Consider the following 13,124-nt stretch of genomic DNA (forward strand, 5'->3'; position numbering starts at 1 on the left):
TCTAATATTAATGCATCTGGAACAAGGTTAATTGCATTATTAATTAAACTTGGCTTAGTCTCAGAATACTTAATTGACTTCTCAATCACCCAGGTGGTCACATTGCTTTGTGTCTCAAGATGTTGGGGGGCCCCTGGGGCAAGGAACAAAATAATTAAAATCTGTAATCCAATTTTTACAGTAATGATGTGTGTGGGGTGCTAGCCCCTAGGTACAGCGGAGCTCAGAGAAAAGCACTCTCTCTTAGATCGGGGCACCCTCTAGTGCTTGCTCGGGAGACAGTTTGCTGTGATGTCACGTGCAGAGAGGAGAGAGACAGCTGTATGCATGCAGGATTTCACATAAGCACAGCAATGGTTTAGCAGAGCACCAAGACATCCCACCTCCACTTCTGCATTTGGCAACAGAAGAGAAAGAAAGTGCAACAGACTACATCACCAAGATGTCCCTCTAATGCTCTCCAGAACTAAACCCATACAGCAACAGGAAAGAAGTGTAAAGTTGAGCAAGTGAAAGACATTTTGACAGATGCAACATTCCAGTCGTTACAGTTAAGAGGATTTATTTAGGACTGCTTTGCTAGGCACCAAGTTGCCCTTTGTATCACAAGTGCCAAGATGCAGGGATCATCCGGTGATAACACATCAGGTTTGCCCTACGATATGCTGCTGGGCAATGATAGCTTGGCAGATGATAACCAGACATTCGTCAATGAAACAGTTCCACCGATGAATTTGACACGAGCCATGCTGCTGGGCTTTACCCTTGGTGCCTTCATATCTGTTGCCATTGTTGGTAACATCATGGTGATTATTTCTGTGGTCACCAACAAGCAGCTGCGAATTCCTACCAACTACCTGATTGTCAACCTTGCTATAGCGGACTTATTACTTAGCTCCACAGTATTACCCTTTTCTGCAACCAAAGAAATAGTTGGTTATTGGGTATTTGGCAGAATATTGTGTGATATCTGGGCGGCTATGGACGTTCTGTGCTGCACTGCATCAATTTTCAGCTTGTGCACCATCTCCATTGACCGATATATTGGCGTGCGGCACTCTCTTCGCTACCCTACTATAGTGACCAGAAAAAGGGCTATTCTCGCTCTCCTTGGTGTCTGGATTTTTTCAACGGTTATCTCCATCGGGCCGCTGTTGGGATGGAAGGAGCCAGCTCCACCTGACACATCTGTCTGTAAAATAACTACAGAAACGTTTTACGCAATCTTCTCTTCTTTGGCATCATTCTACATCCCTTTGATAGTCATTTTAGTCATGTACTGTAGAGTCTACGTGGTGGCCAAAAGGATAACCAAGAACCTAGAAGCAGGTGTGATAAAAGAACAGATGGATTCCAAGGAGCTGACTCTCAGAATCCACTGCAGGAACATGCAGGACGATTCCCCCAACAATAGTAATGTGAAAAATAACCAGCCTCGCAGCTCCTTATCCTTGAAATTACTCAAGTTCTCTAGGGAGAAGAAAGCTGCAAAGACCTTGGGAATCGTGGTTGGAATGTTCATCTTATGTTGGCTTCCATTCTTCACAGTCCTGCCACTCAGTAAGTTTAATGGGGTTATTTATTAAAGTCCGACTGGCAAAAACTCTATTTTAGATTTTTTTTTACTATAAAATCGGAATATTTAGTGCGAAAAATGTTTTAGAATTTTTCAAGATTTATTAAACCCTGGGGATGGAAAAAGTTAGAATCCATAAATCCAGCATCTCAGACCTACCGAGGTTGTATATAAGTCAATGGGAGAGGTGTCTATCCTATTTGGAAGGTCCGGCGGTCTGTGCTGGAATTAGCCTGAAAATCCGACAATTTCTGAAAATCTGAAAAATACTGGCTTTTTTGAAAAAAGCCTAAAAAAATTAAGCTATTCAGGAAAAAATCATACTAATGAGGTTTTCATTCGATGTTTTCGTGTTTGTCCTCATTCCAATTAAATAGTTTTTTTTAATAATAAATAAGGTCCAATCGTGGATTCTAGTTTGGTTGTATTAAAATTCCGATTTTGATAAAAAAAAGGCCCCCATGCCTAGAGAATGGGAATATGACTGCAATTTGCTGCACGTTAATATACAGAAAGGTATCAGGATTCTGGGTACCTGCAAATGTTATAATAAAGGAAATTTGGGGTTTTATTTATTCCTTTTGTGTTTTTAAAACAAACACATGGTGGAACTAAGGTGCTAATTTTATTATCCCACCAAATATTTTTTCAAAAAAGCTTTTTCTTGCTGATTTTTTTTCCTACTTACTCAATTAGGTGGAGGGTCATTTTTGTGTTTTGGGAGGCTAATTAAAGCGATCTTGTACACAGATTCCTTCAAAGTATCCCAGTACAAGTATTATACCACTAACAACATGTACCCCAGTACACATAACAAGATTAATACAGTAGTAATTTGATTTAGAACACATGGCAGGATAAATACAGTGCCAATTCCATGTATAATACCCCCAGAACACATGGCAGGATAAATACAGTGTCACTTTCAAGCAAAATACCCCAAAACACATGGCAGGATAAAGACAATGCCAATTCCATGTATAGAAACCCAAACATGTGGCAGGAAAAATACAGTATCAATTTCACATATAAAATCTCCAGCAACATATGGCAGTGCAAAAAAAAAATGCAAATTCCATGTATAACACCACAGAACACATGGCAGCATAAATACCGTACCAGTTCCATGAATAATACCCCAAGCAAATGTCAGGATAAATACAGTGCCAGTTCCATGTATAATACCCCAAAACACACGGAAGGATAAATAAAGTGCCAATTCCATGTATAGTACCCCCAACATGTGGCAGGATAAATACAGTACCAATTTCACATAAAAAATCTCCAGCAACAAATGGCAGGGCAAACAAAATGTAAATACCATGTATAAAATATTGCCATGTGTGGTGTAGGACATGTGTTGGTTTGTTGGCTTAGCATCATCAAGCACTCTCCACTCTCCATTATAAGGAAGTAAAAAATGTTTTCCCCCTCCCACCCCTAATATGCATATGCAAATTAGGATTCATATTCGGTTCGGTATTCGGCCGAATCTTTCACGAAGGATACGGGGGTTCGGCCAAATCAAAAATAGTGAATTCGGTGCATCCCTAGTTTGTATGCCCTTTAATATTGTCATGCGATAAAAAAAAATTTTTCAAAATGAATCAGTTAATAGAGCTGCTCCAGCAGAATTCTGCACTGAAATCCATTTCTCAAAAGAGCAAACAGATTTTTTATATTCAATTTTGAAATCTGACATAGGGCTAGACATATTGCCAATTTCCCAGCTGCCCCAAGTCTTGTGCTCTGATAAACTTCAATCACTCTTTACTGCTGTACTGCAAGTTGGAGTGATATCACCACCCTCCCTTTCAACCCCCCCCCCCCCAGCAGCCAAACAAAAGAACAATGGAAAGGTAACCAGATAGGAGCTCCCTAACACAAGATAACAGTTGCCTTATAGATCTAAGAACAGCACTCAATAGTAAAAACCCATGTCCCACTGAGACACATTCAGTTACATTGAGAAGGAAAAACAGCAGCCTGCCAGAAAGCATTTCTCTCCTAAAGTGCAGGCACAAGTCACATGACCAGGGGCAGCTGGTAAATTGTCTAGCCCCATGTCAGATTTTAAAATTGAATATAAAAAAATCTGTTTGATCTTTTGAGAAATGGATTCAGTGCAGAATTCTGCTGGAGTAGCACTATTAACTGATGCGTTTTGAAAAAAAAATGTTTTCCGATGACAGGATCCCTTTAATTATCACGAAAGGGGACATCTATGTATATGTATGGTACTGCTGTAACTGCAGTGTATATAGTGTAACGCTTCCTATAATCATTGTGCTGCTTTGAACGTTTTAATCCTTTTAAGACTTCAGTGAATAACCCCCCTGGGGAAGGAGATACAATTAAGCTACACAGTTAACTTGGCACAAATGGCTCTCTTGGTTTCCTGCATTAACCACAGATAATGGGACAATGTGTAACGCTAACAAAGAATCATTTGTATGATTTCTCCGAGCAACAAATTGATTCCAGTAATTAAAGGGGACCTGTCATGCTAAGAAATAATTCCAAAATCATATCTGTTGTGTTTGTTAAGCAAAATAAAATGTACTTAAACTATATAAACTTTTTAAATATTGTTTGCAGTCTGCCTTTTAATTCACCACTAAAGCAAGCAAGCAGCAGCCATTTTGTGGACACTGTTATGAAGACAAGCATTGTAACACCTCAAAATCTTGTTTATGCACCAGAATGAGGGACCTGATGTCCATACCATTGCATTGGCTACACAATTATAGACTGAGAACAGGGAGGGGGAAGGCGACATGTAGGAAATGCAGAATGGAAAGTGAAAGTAATTGCCTGCCCTGCCTCTATGCCTAAGGCATAGAGGAGGGACAGGCAATATATGATTGACAGCTGAAATCTTTAAATGCATTTATTACAAGTTTGGATGTTTTAATGAAAAAATAATTTGGGTTTTGTGTCTAGTTTGGAAAGGACTTTCATTATAAAGCTTTTTATGTCTGGGTGACAGGTCCACTTTAAAGGGCTCTTTGCTGAAACACTGGTTACTATTCTTTGAAGAGAATATTGGTGGATCCATACATTTATAGGTTAAAAGCGATCTTTATAAAAAAAAAAAAAAAAAAAACTGGTTAAATAAAGGCTGTGCAACATAAAAAATGTTTCTATTATACTTAGCTAGCCAAAAATGTAATGTATAAAGGCTGGAGTAACTGGATGTCTAACATAATATCCAGAACTCTACTTCCTGCTTTGCAGCTCTCTTGGTTTGCACTGATTGGTTGCCAGGCAGTAACCAATCATTGAGGGGGGGCCACATGGGCCATAACTGTTGCTTTTGAATCTGAGCTGCATGCTGAGGATAAATTCAAACTCAATGAACAGTTATGTCCCATGTGGGCCCCCTTAAAGTTGCTGACTAACACAGAGTTAGAGAGCTGAAAAGCAGGAAGGAGCATTCTGTACTATAATATTAGACATCCATTCACTCATTTTTTTTTTTTTTGCACTACCCATCTATTTACCGGGTTTTTATAATTACACTGAACTGTTCCTTTAAGGGCCATGGCAGATGTATTTATTTAACTGGGAAATGTTTTGGACCTCTTGAGAACTACTACTACCACTCAATAAAAGCAGCCATGCACAGGCCAACTGGGTACACTCAATGCCAATGGGACCACAGTTGGATGGAGAGGGGAGAGGGTACGAGGAGCCACACATGGTATGGCCACCTTCCATTTGTTCCATTTGTTTGTGCAAAAAGTGAAGGAGGCACCTCTCTACTTTCTCATTTGACAATGCCATGAATTGGCTAGTATGGTGCATGGCCAAATAGAATTTTTACATCTTCTGAGTTCTGAGCCAATCAATATTCATGGTATATGTTCCTCTTTTTCAAAAAACTAACCAGGTGTACTGTACACTGAGAACCACCATCTAGGGGTCCAAAATGTAACCACACTCCAGCTGACTTCATGCATTTGGTATGCTCCTGCCATCAAATACAGATATTCTGGAAAGAAATACTAGAAGAATGTTCAGACATTTCTTCCACCTCAATTTAAATAGAACCCCTAGCAATCGTCCGTAAAACTCGAAATCTCCGATCCGCACTATTCATATTTGCTACAAACAGCACTAGCAATCACAATGGTGAGCAATAACGTTCCGCTATACAAATTAACATACCTACAAAGGGGATGCCCAACCAAATTTGACACAGTTTGGTGTCCTACTAAGTAGCTAATAAACTCTGTAACAGACAAAGGACACATAGCACCATGTAGCATACTAAATATCCCTAAGTAGAATATCCTCGCTAATAACATCAGGCCAGTTCCTCTCGGATATATACACAGTTTAGGTAATTCAATGGCCTATTGCAAGGCATATTGTTGAGGCAAAACAACAAGACTACATACAATACACAGATAAATAAGGACAAGGATCATGAACCTGCACATGTATTGTTAATGTTTATCTTATACTCAAGTTATAGGACAAATGTGTCTTTACCTAATTAAACATGTATGTACAAGCTTAGACAATAACTCATTGTTGTAACCTTTTAATCCATCATTGATGTTCATGTATGCCAGTATCTGCAAAAATATTATTAAGAAAGAATTAGATGGAGGGAGTGCAGAGATATGCAACTAAACTGGTTAGAGGGGACATGATTACACTTTACAAGTACTCTTTCAGGTGATACCCATGGGTAAATTTATTCAAAAAAAGCCTTCAAACCTGAAGAAGAAAAACCCCTAGTTCAAACAAGCCTCATTCAAATGTTTTTTCTTTAATCCATTTTAGGTTCCCTGTCTGAATATCTGATACCCCCAGTTACAGTGGAGAAAATCTTCTTTTGGCTTGGATACTTCAACAGCTGCATGAACCCAGTCATTTATCCCTGCTCCAGCAAGGAGTTCAAGCGAGCCTTCCTCCGGATCCTAAAGTGTCAGTGGGGAAACAAAAAGCATTCAGCATTCCATAGATCTCAGTATCGAGCTCGGCCTGGCAGTGCAGTCTCCCATTCCAGAAAAAGTTCCATTGAAGAAACTAGTGAATTCATAAAGGGCAGTCAAAGGACCATATTGACCAAGGCCCCAAGCCCAAGATTCTTGAGAAAGACAAACCAACCAAAGGAAAACAGGACATTGGAAAGGAAACATCGATATCGCTCAGGTCAGCTAGATTGTCAAGAAAGCAGTGAGCAAGACAATTCCTGCAGTGCCTTCTCTTCCAAAGAGACTACAGAATGTACTGAACACAGTAATAATGTGTATGTCTAAGATGGATTAGAAGCATCTACTGATCTGCTTGGCCCAGATATGGTTTCAGCTTGCTGATAGCAAACCTGGGATCGACTGCTGGTTTTAATACATGAAGCTGTAGGAAATGTATCCTGCAGCCAGTATTTGTGAAAAAGTGTTGATGGTTTCTTGAATTTAATCAGAAAATGGGTATGCAAGTCAACCTAGAATTGATAAAATCATAGGTTTGGACCAAATGGTTTTCATAAAAATGGCTGTCCTGCCAGGTCTAGGTTTCAACAAATGCCTTTAATAAACATATCCACCTAGACAGGCTGCGGATGAATGATATATATATGGTAAGTTAAGACTGAGCTAAAAGATCTCATGATATTAAAAAGCTTTAAAGAGAAAGAAAACAAATTATTGACTGGAAAAAAGACAGGATCCAATGTGTCATGAAATAATGAGTAATGGCATCTGCTGAATTTAAGCTGGCCTGACGATAATGACGTTTACAAATAAAGGTTGAAGAATGATCTGTTCCATCATTAAGTTCTGGAGAAATTGAGAAGAAACATTTATAGCTATACTTCTTTATAAGTGTGTTAAAGTGTGCCCTTTATTTATGCTACATTTGTGCTTTGAAATACGTATACAGTATTTGTTGTCCTTAAATGTTTATGTTCTTACTGGCCTTACACATCCACAGATATACACATTAGGAGCACAATACCACTTTCATCTAAATTACCAATAAAAAAATTATAAGATCCCTCGAGGAGCAATTTGTGACCAATGCTTTGAAATGACTGTTTTTAAGATCCATTTCTTCTCATGCCAACAGACTTTTAATTTGTACAAACACCACTATCAAGACGGCAAGATGGCTAATTTTTTATTTGGTTTTCCTCCCTTTTATTTTACTCACTATTAAAATAGTCAGTCCACCCTATTGTTATAATGTGCAGGAGACATACTCCATCCAATGATCATCTGCCCTCCAACAAACCATTATTTTTCTCTTTCATGCTTCTTATGATTCAATTTCTTCACTAATCTTTCCCAAACGTGTTTAATCCCCATTGCCACCTTCCCTCATTTCTCCTTTTTTCTAGGACCATTTTAACACATTTGCCTTGGACTCACCACGGAAGGACTTCCCACATCTTTGATCCCTAAAATGGCCCACCCTACATGCTTCAAGAGCTCTATGATAAAACCAAAGATATCAGCAATGATCACAAAATAAAGAGATCTCTGGGTTACTTTATCTCCATTCTGTAGGAAATCAGTTGGCCATTAAAGTCTGCCAGTGTTTACCGCTACATAAGATATATATATATATATAGAGAGAGAGAGAGAGAGAGAGAGAGAGAGAGAGAGAGAGAGAGAGAGAGAGAGAGAGAGAGAGAGAGAGAGAGATGAAGAAGCTTGCACTCACAGGACTTATAAGGTCAAAAAAGGTGGTTATTTGGATCAAAAATCGACTAACGTTTCGGCTTGCACTCAAGCCTTTCTCAAAACGTTACGTCGATTTTTGATCCAAATAAACACCTTTTTTGACCTTATAAGTCCTGTGAGTGCGAGCTTCTTCATCTCTCTACTTAATTCTTGGGCTTTTTTGCACAAAGGCAACTTTGACCTTTAGACGTGCAGTGCCGGCTTCCAGACTACTATATATATATATATATATATATATATATATATATATATATATATATTTATGTATTTCATCAAATGGGGTATATAATTCTTTAAAGGAAAACCATGCCCCCCCTGAACAATGTAGGTCTCTATAAAAATATATTACATAAAACAGCTCAAATGTGAAACCCTGCTTTATAATTAATAATATACTTTTCTAGTAGAATGTGCCATTGGGTAATCATAAATAGAAAATTGCCATTTTAAAAAACACAGGCCGCCCCCTGGGATCCTACGATTCACGGTGCACACAAACAAACCATAAATGTTAGGTCACATAAGCCAATTAACAGACAGAGTTCTATATTTTGCACCCACACTTTTTACATTTGACTGTGGCTCACGAGTAAGAAAGTTTGGGGACCCCTGTTCTATCCATATAGACAGCTGGCTTTGAAACTTGTCTCCTACACTTCCACTCGTCACCCCAAGGCTGTTATGAGTTTCCCTCAATGTAAATAATACTCCATGAGTATTTGAGTAATTGTGGAGGGACACAAGGTAACAATTTATTTACAATTTTACAACCAACTTGCTACTTTCAAAGTAAAACTCCCAAACTTGGTTGCCCTAATTGGTTGCTAAAAATGTATAATGAAGCAATAGAATTCTTAATGAATCAGATGAAAATTGAGAGTAGGACTGGCCAGATATGGGATTACTTTGACGTAGTTGGCCATCTTAAATATATTGCAATATATGGACAACAATCCCTGTTTTGTTTAAAGGGTAAGTTATTTTTCAGTTGCAGTATGCACAAAATGTCTCTGTCCTAAATATATTGATAATGGGTTGAGTGCAGAGGACTCATGTATTTGTCTAATTATAATATATATATTATTTATTTATTTATTTATTATACAAGTTAAATAAAGTAACATTAACAGGTGTATGTGTGTATGTATATATATATATATATATATATATATATATATATATATATATATATATATATATATATATATATATATATATATATATATATACATACACACATGCACCTGTTAATGTTACTTTATTTAACTTGTATAATAAATAAACATCACAAAAGTATTCAGCAGTCAGACCCAGACGCTGAGCCACCTGTATCACGAGTTTCTGATTCTAATCTTTCTGGACAGGAATATCTTGGTATGAAAGTAAAGCAGGACAACAGCACCACCATGGGGATGCCTTTTACATGTCCAACATTGCTTTAGCAAATGCACATAAGGACCTTGTGTTAATATTGTTATTATTAGAAACTGTTAAAGAATAATTATAGAATCAATACAATTTCTGTAATTTTTACTGTTCAAAATTCCAATTCTACATTACTGAAAATTCTACTTTAGTGAAAATGAATGTGAACAAGGTGCAAGGGCCAGATGGAATACACCCCTGTGTTCTAAGAAAGCTTAGTTCAGTTTAAGACAAGCCCCTTGCGCTTAATCTTGCGCTTAAGTAAATTTGCATAGGGCGGGAAATGTAAAAACATTTTTGGACATCTATATTATAAATGTTGCTGCAAATGGTTTAAAGTGGACCCGCCACACAACAAAAAAATATTCAAGATCCTATTTTATCATATTAGTCAAGCAAAATGAACTTTAATAAAGCTTTAATAAAAGTTACGTTTATTTTTTTGGAAACCCAGCGCAACTCAGAAAATCTTCCCATTGTTAACGGGACAGCTGAATTTTACATGTTCTTGGCAGTTGGAGTATTTTTTTCATCGGACTTTTCACACCATCAAACTTTAATAAAGCCCGAAAAATCTGTATTTTCCCCTTTAAAAGTCAGACTAGAAAGAGCTAGTTTGGAGCTTAATAAATGACCCCTTAAAGGAGAAAGAAAGCTACCAAGGCAATTTATTGCCAATAGATTAGCCACAACAGTACAAGCTAGAAAACCATTTTTATTCTTTAGACTGCTTTTTAATACCTGAGTAAACAGCTCTAGACAGTGTCTCTGTTTGTTTAGGATAGCAGCTGCCATAGTTGCTTGCTGTGACATCACTTCCTGTCTTGAGTCTCTCCGTGCTTGCTCATAGCTCTGAGCTTAGATTACAGCAGGGATGGGAGGAAGGAGGGGGGAGAGGAGCAAACTGAGCATGCTCAAGCCCAAGCCCTGGAGGTTTAAGCTGAAAAAAGGAAGTCTGATGCAGAAACCCATGAGTACACAATAGAAGGAAATAAATGTGGTGTTTCTTTTGACAGAGGACACAGAGCAACATTACGTTGAGGGTTTACTAGTGTATTTATATAGAACTTTCTGATAAAGCTTACTTAAAGGGATACTGTCATTGGAAAAAAAACTTTTTTCAAAATGAATCCATTAATAGTGCTGCTTCAGCAGAATTCTGCACTGAAACCCATTTCTCAAAAGAGCAAACAGATTTTTTTATATTCAATTTTGAAATCTGACATAGGGCTAGACATTTTGTCAATTTCCCAGCTGCCCCAAGTCATGTGACTTGTGCTCTGATAAACTTCAATCACTCTTTACTGCTGTACTGCAAGTTGGAGTGATATCACCCCCCTCCCTTTTTCCCCCAGCAGCCAAACAAAAGAACAATGGGAAGGTAACCAGATAGCAGCTCCCTAACACAAGATAACAGCTGCCTGGTAGATCTAAGAACAACACTCAATAGTAAAAACCCATGTCCCACTGAGACACATTCAGTTACATTGAGAAGGAAAAACAGCAGCCTGCCAAAAAGCATTTTTGGCAGGCACAAGTCACATGACATGGGGCAGCTGGGAAATTGACAAAATGTCTAGCCCCATGTGAGATTTCAAAATTGAATATAAAAACATCTGTTTGCTCTTTTGAGAAATGGATTTCAGTGCAGAATTCTGCTGGAGCAGCACTATTAACTGATTCATTTTGAAAAAATTTTTTTTTCCCATGACAGTATCCCTTTAATTCTAACCTTTCCTTCTCCTTTAATTACAAACATAATAGCAACCTGTCATGCCAGTGCAATATTATATGTAGATTATAGGAAATCAGTTTCCAGAATGTTGGGAGGTATGGTCAACCTCTTGACAGCAGATTTCTACCCCAAAATTGTCTAAAATTGAGGAAAGTCACCAGAAAATGCAACAATGCTTAAGAGACTGGGGTACAGAGCCCAAAATCTGGTAACTCCCGACTTCTACACAAATCAGTCCCATTGCATGCTGTGTATTTAGGGTTGCCACCTGGCCGGTAAAAATGATGGTTGATCCCAGTGTTATTAATAGGGAAAAAAAAAAATATTTAGGAAAAGGTGGCAACCCTATGTGTATTGTAGTCTTAAATTAAACTCGCCAGTTGGCAAAAAAGCTTGGCACATTAGGGCAAGAAAGAACTTTGGCTGGTTTCCAAAGTACAAACCAGCCAAAGGCCAATGGCGGAACTACTGGGGGAGCAGGGGGTGCGATTGGGCCTAACTAGGGTTGCCAACTTTTAATAAAGTTTCCACTGGCTGGTGGAGGGTGTGGGAACAAAAGGGTGGCCTGTGATGTCAAAGGGGGCGGAGCCATGGTGTGCGATTGACCAGAAGCTGGCAGAAAAAAATTAGTTTTGACCAGGCTGGGGGTAGGCCACGGGCTTTTGTTAGGTGTATTACAAATTTATTGGCAGCTACATTACCGGTAAATTTTTAATACCGGCCTGGCCTTGGCAGATGTTTTATCGGCTAGTAGGGTTGCCATCTTTTCTGCAAAAAAATTCCGGCCTTCCTATATATTTATCTTTTTTCCCTATTAATAACATTGGGATCAACCATCATTTTTACTGGCCAGGCCGGTAAAATTCCGGCCGGGTGGCAACCCTAACCCTAAAGCTGGTCATAGACGCAAAGATCTGATCGTACGAATCGAGGATTCGTACGATTTTCGAACCGTGTGTAGAGAGTCCCAACATTTTTCGTCCGGCGGAGATCGGTCATTTGGTCGATCGGACAGGTTAGAAAATTTGCTGATCGTACGATTTTCAGTGGGAGACTGTCACTAGCTTTGGTTGGACATAGATATCGTACGATTGCTATCAGGGGCAGAACATTGCTGATCTGTTATTTAACTAATCTGACTGGTAAGACTTTGATTGGGTCGGGAGGCTGGTGGGGGCGGGGACACAAAGGGGCGGGCTGTGACGTCTAACGGGGGGACACTTCAAGAAGCAAAAGAAAAGTTAAGTTCTAGGGGATTGGGGGCAGGACAAGGAGTTTTTAAAGCGTATTACAAATTTACCGGCTGCTACATTGCCGGTAAATTTGTAATACCGGCCCCGGCTGGTATTTTACCGGGTAGGCCGGTAAAATACGGCCGGGAGGCCACCCTAGATGCCACCTGGCTGGTAAAAAAGATTGTTTATCCCAATGTTATTAATAGGGGAAAAAGATAAATATATAGGAAGGCCGGTATTTTGGAAAAGGTGCCAACCCTAGCGCAGGGGGGTGGGGGGGCGGCTGCATGTACCGCACCTAGGGTTGCCACCTTTTCTGGAAAAAAATACCAGCCTTCCTTTATATTTATCTTTTTTCCCTATTAATAACATTGGGATTAACTATCATTTTTACCGGCCAGGCCGGTAAAATACCAGCCATGTGGCAACCCTAGGCCCGACTATGCTTGATGCCA

The 13,124-nt window shown here is 38.9% G+C and overlaps 1 protein-coding gene across 1 annotated transcript; it reads left to right on the forward strand.

The window, feature by feature from the left end:
- Positions 1 to 273: 273 nt before the first annotated feature.
- On the forward strand, positions 274 to 6,955 carry adra1b.S (adrenoceptor alpha 1B S homeolog). The gene is made up of 2 exons (XM_018254657.2): positions 274 to 1,560; positions 6,371 to 6,955. The coding sequence occupies exons 1-2, from the start codon at positions 618 to 620 to the stop codon at positions 6,847 to 6,849; spliced, it is 1,422 nt and encodes a 473-aa protein (XP_018110146.1). The 5' UTR covers positions 274 to 617; the 3' UTR covers positions 6,850 to 6,955.
- Positions 6,956 to 13,124: the final 6,169 nt, after the last annotated feature.

This window comes from Xenopus laevis, chromosome 3S, assembly GCF_017654675.1.
Source record: "Xenopus laevis strain J_2021 chromosome 3S, Xenopus_laevis_v10.1, whole genome shotgun sequence".
In the NCBI taxonomy this organism is placed as follows: domain Eukaryota; kingdom Metazoa; phylum Chordata; class Amphibia; order Anura; family Pipidae; genus Xenopus; species Xenopus laevis.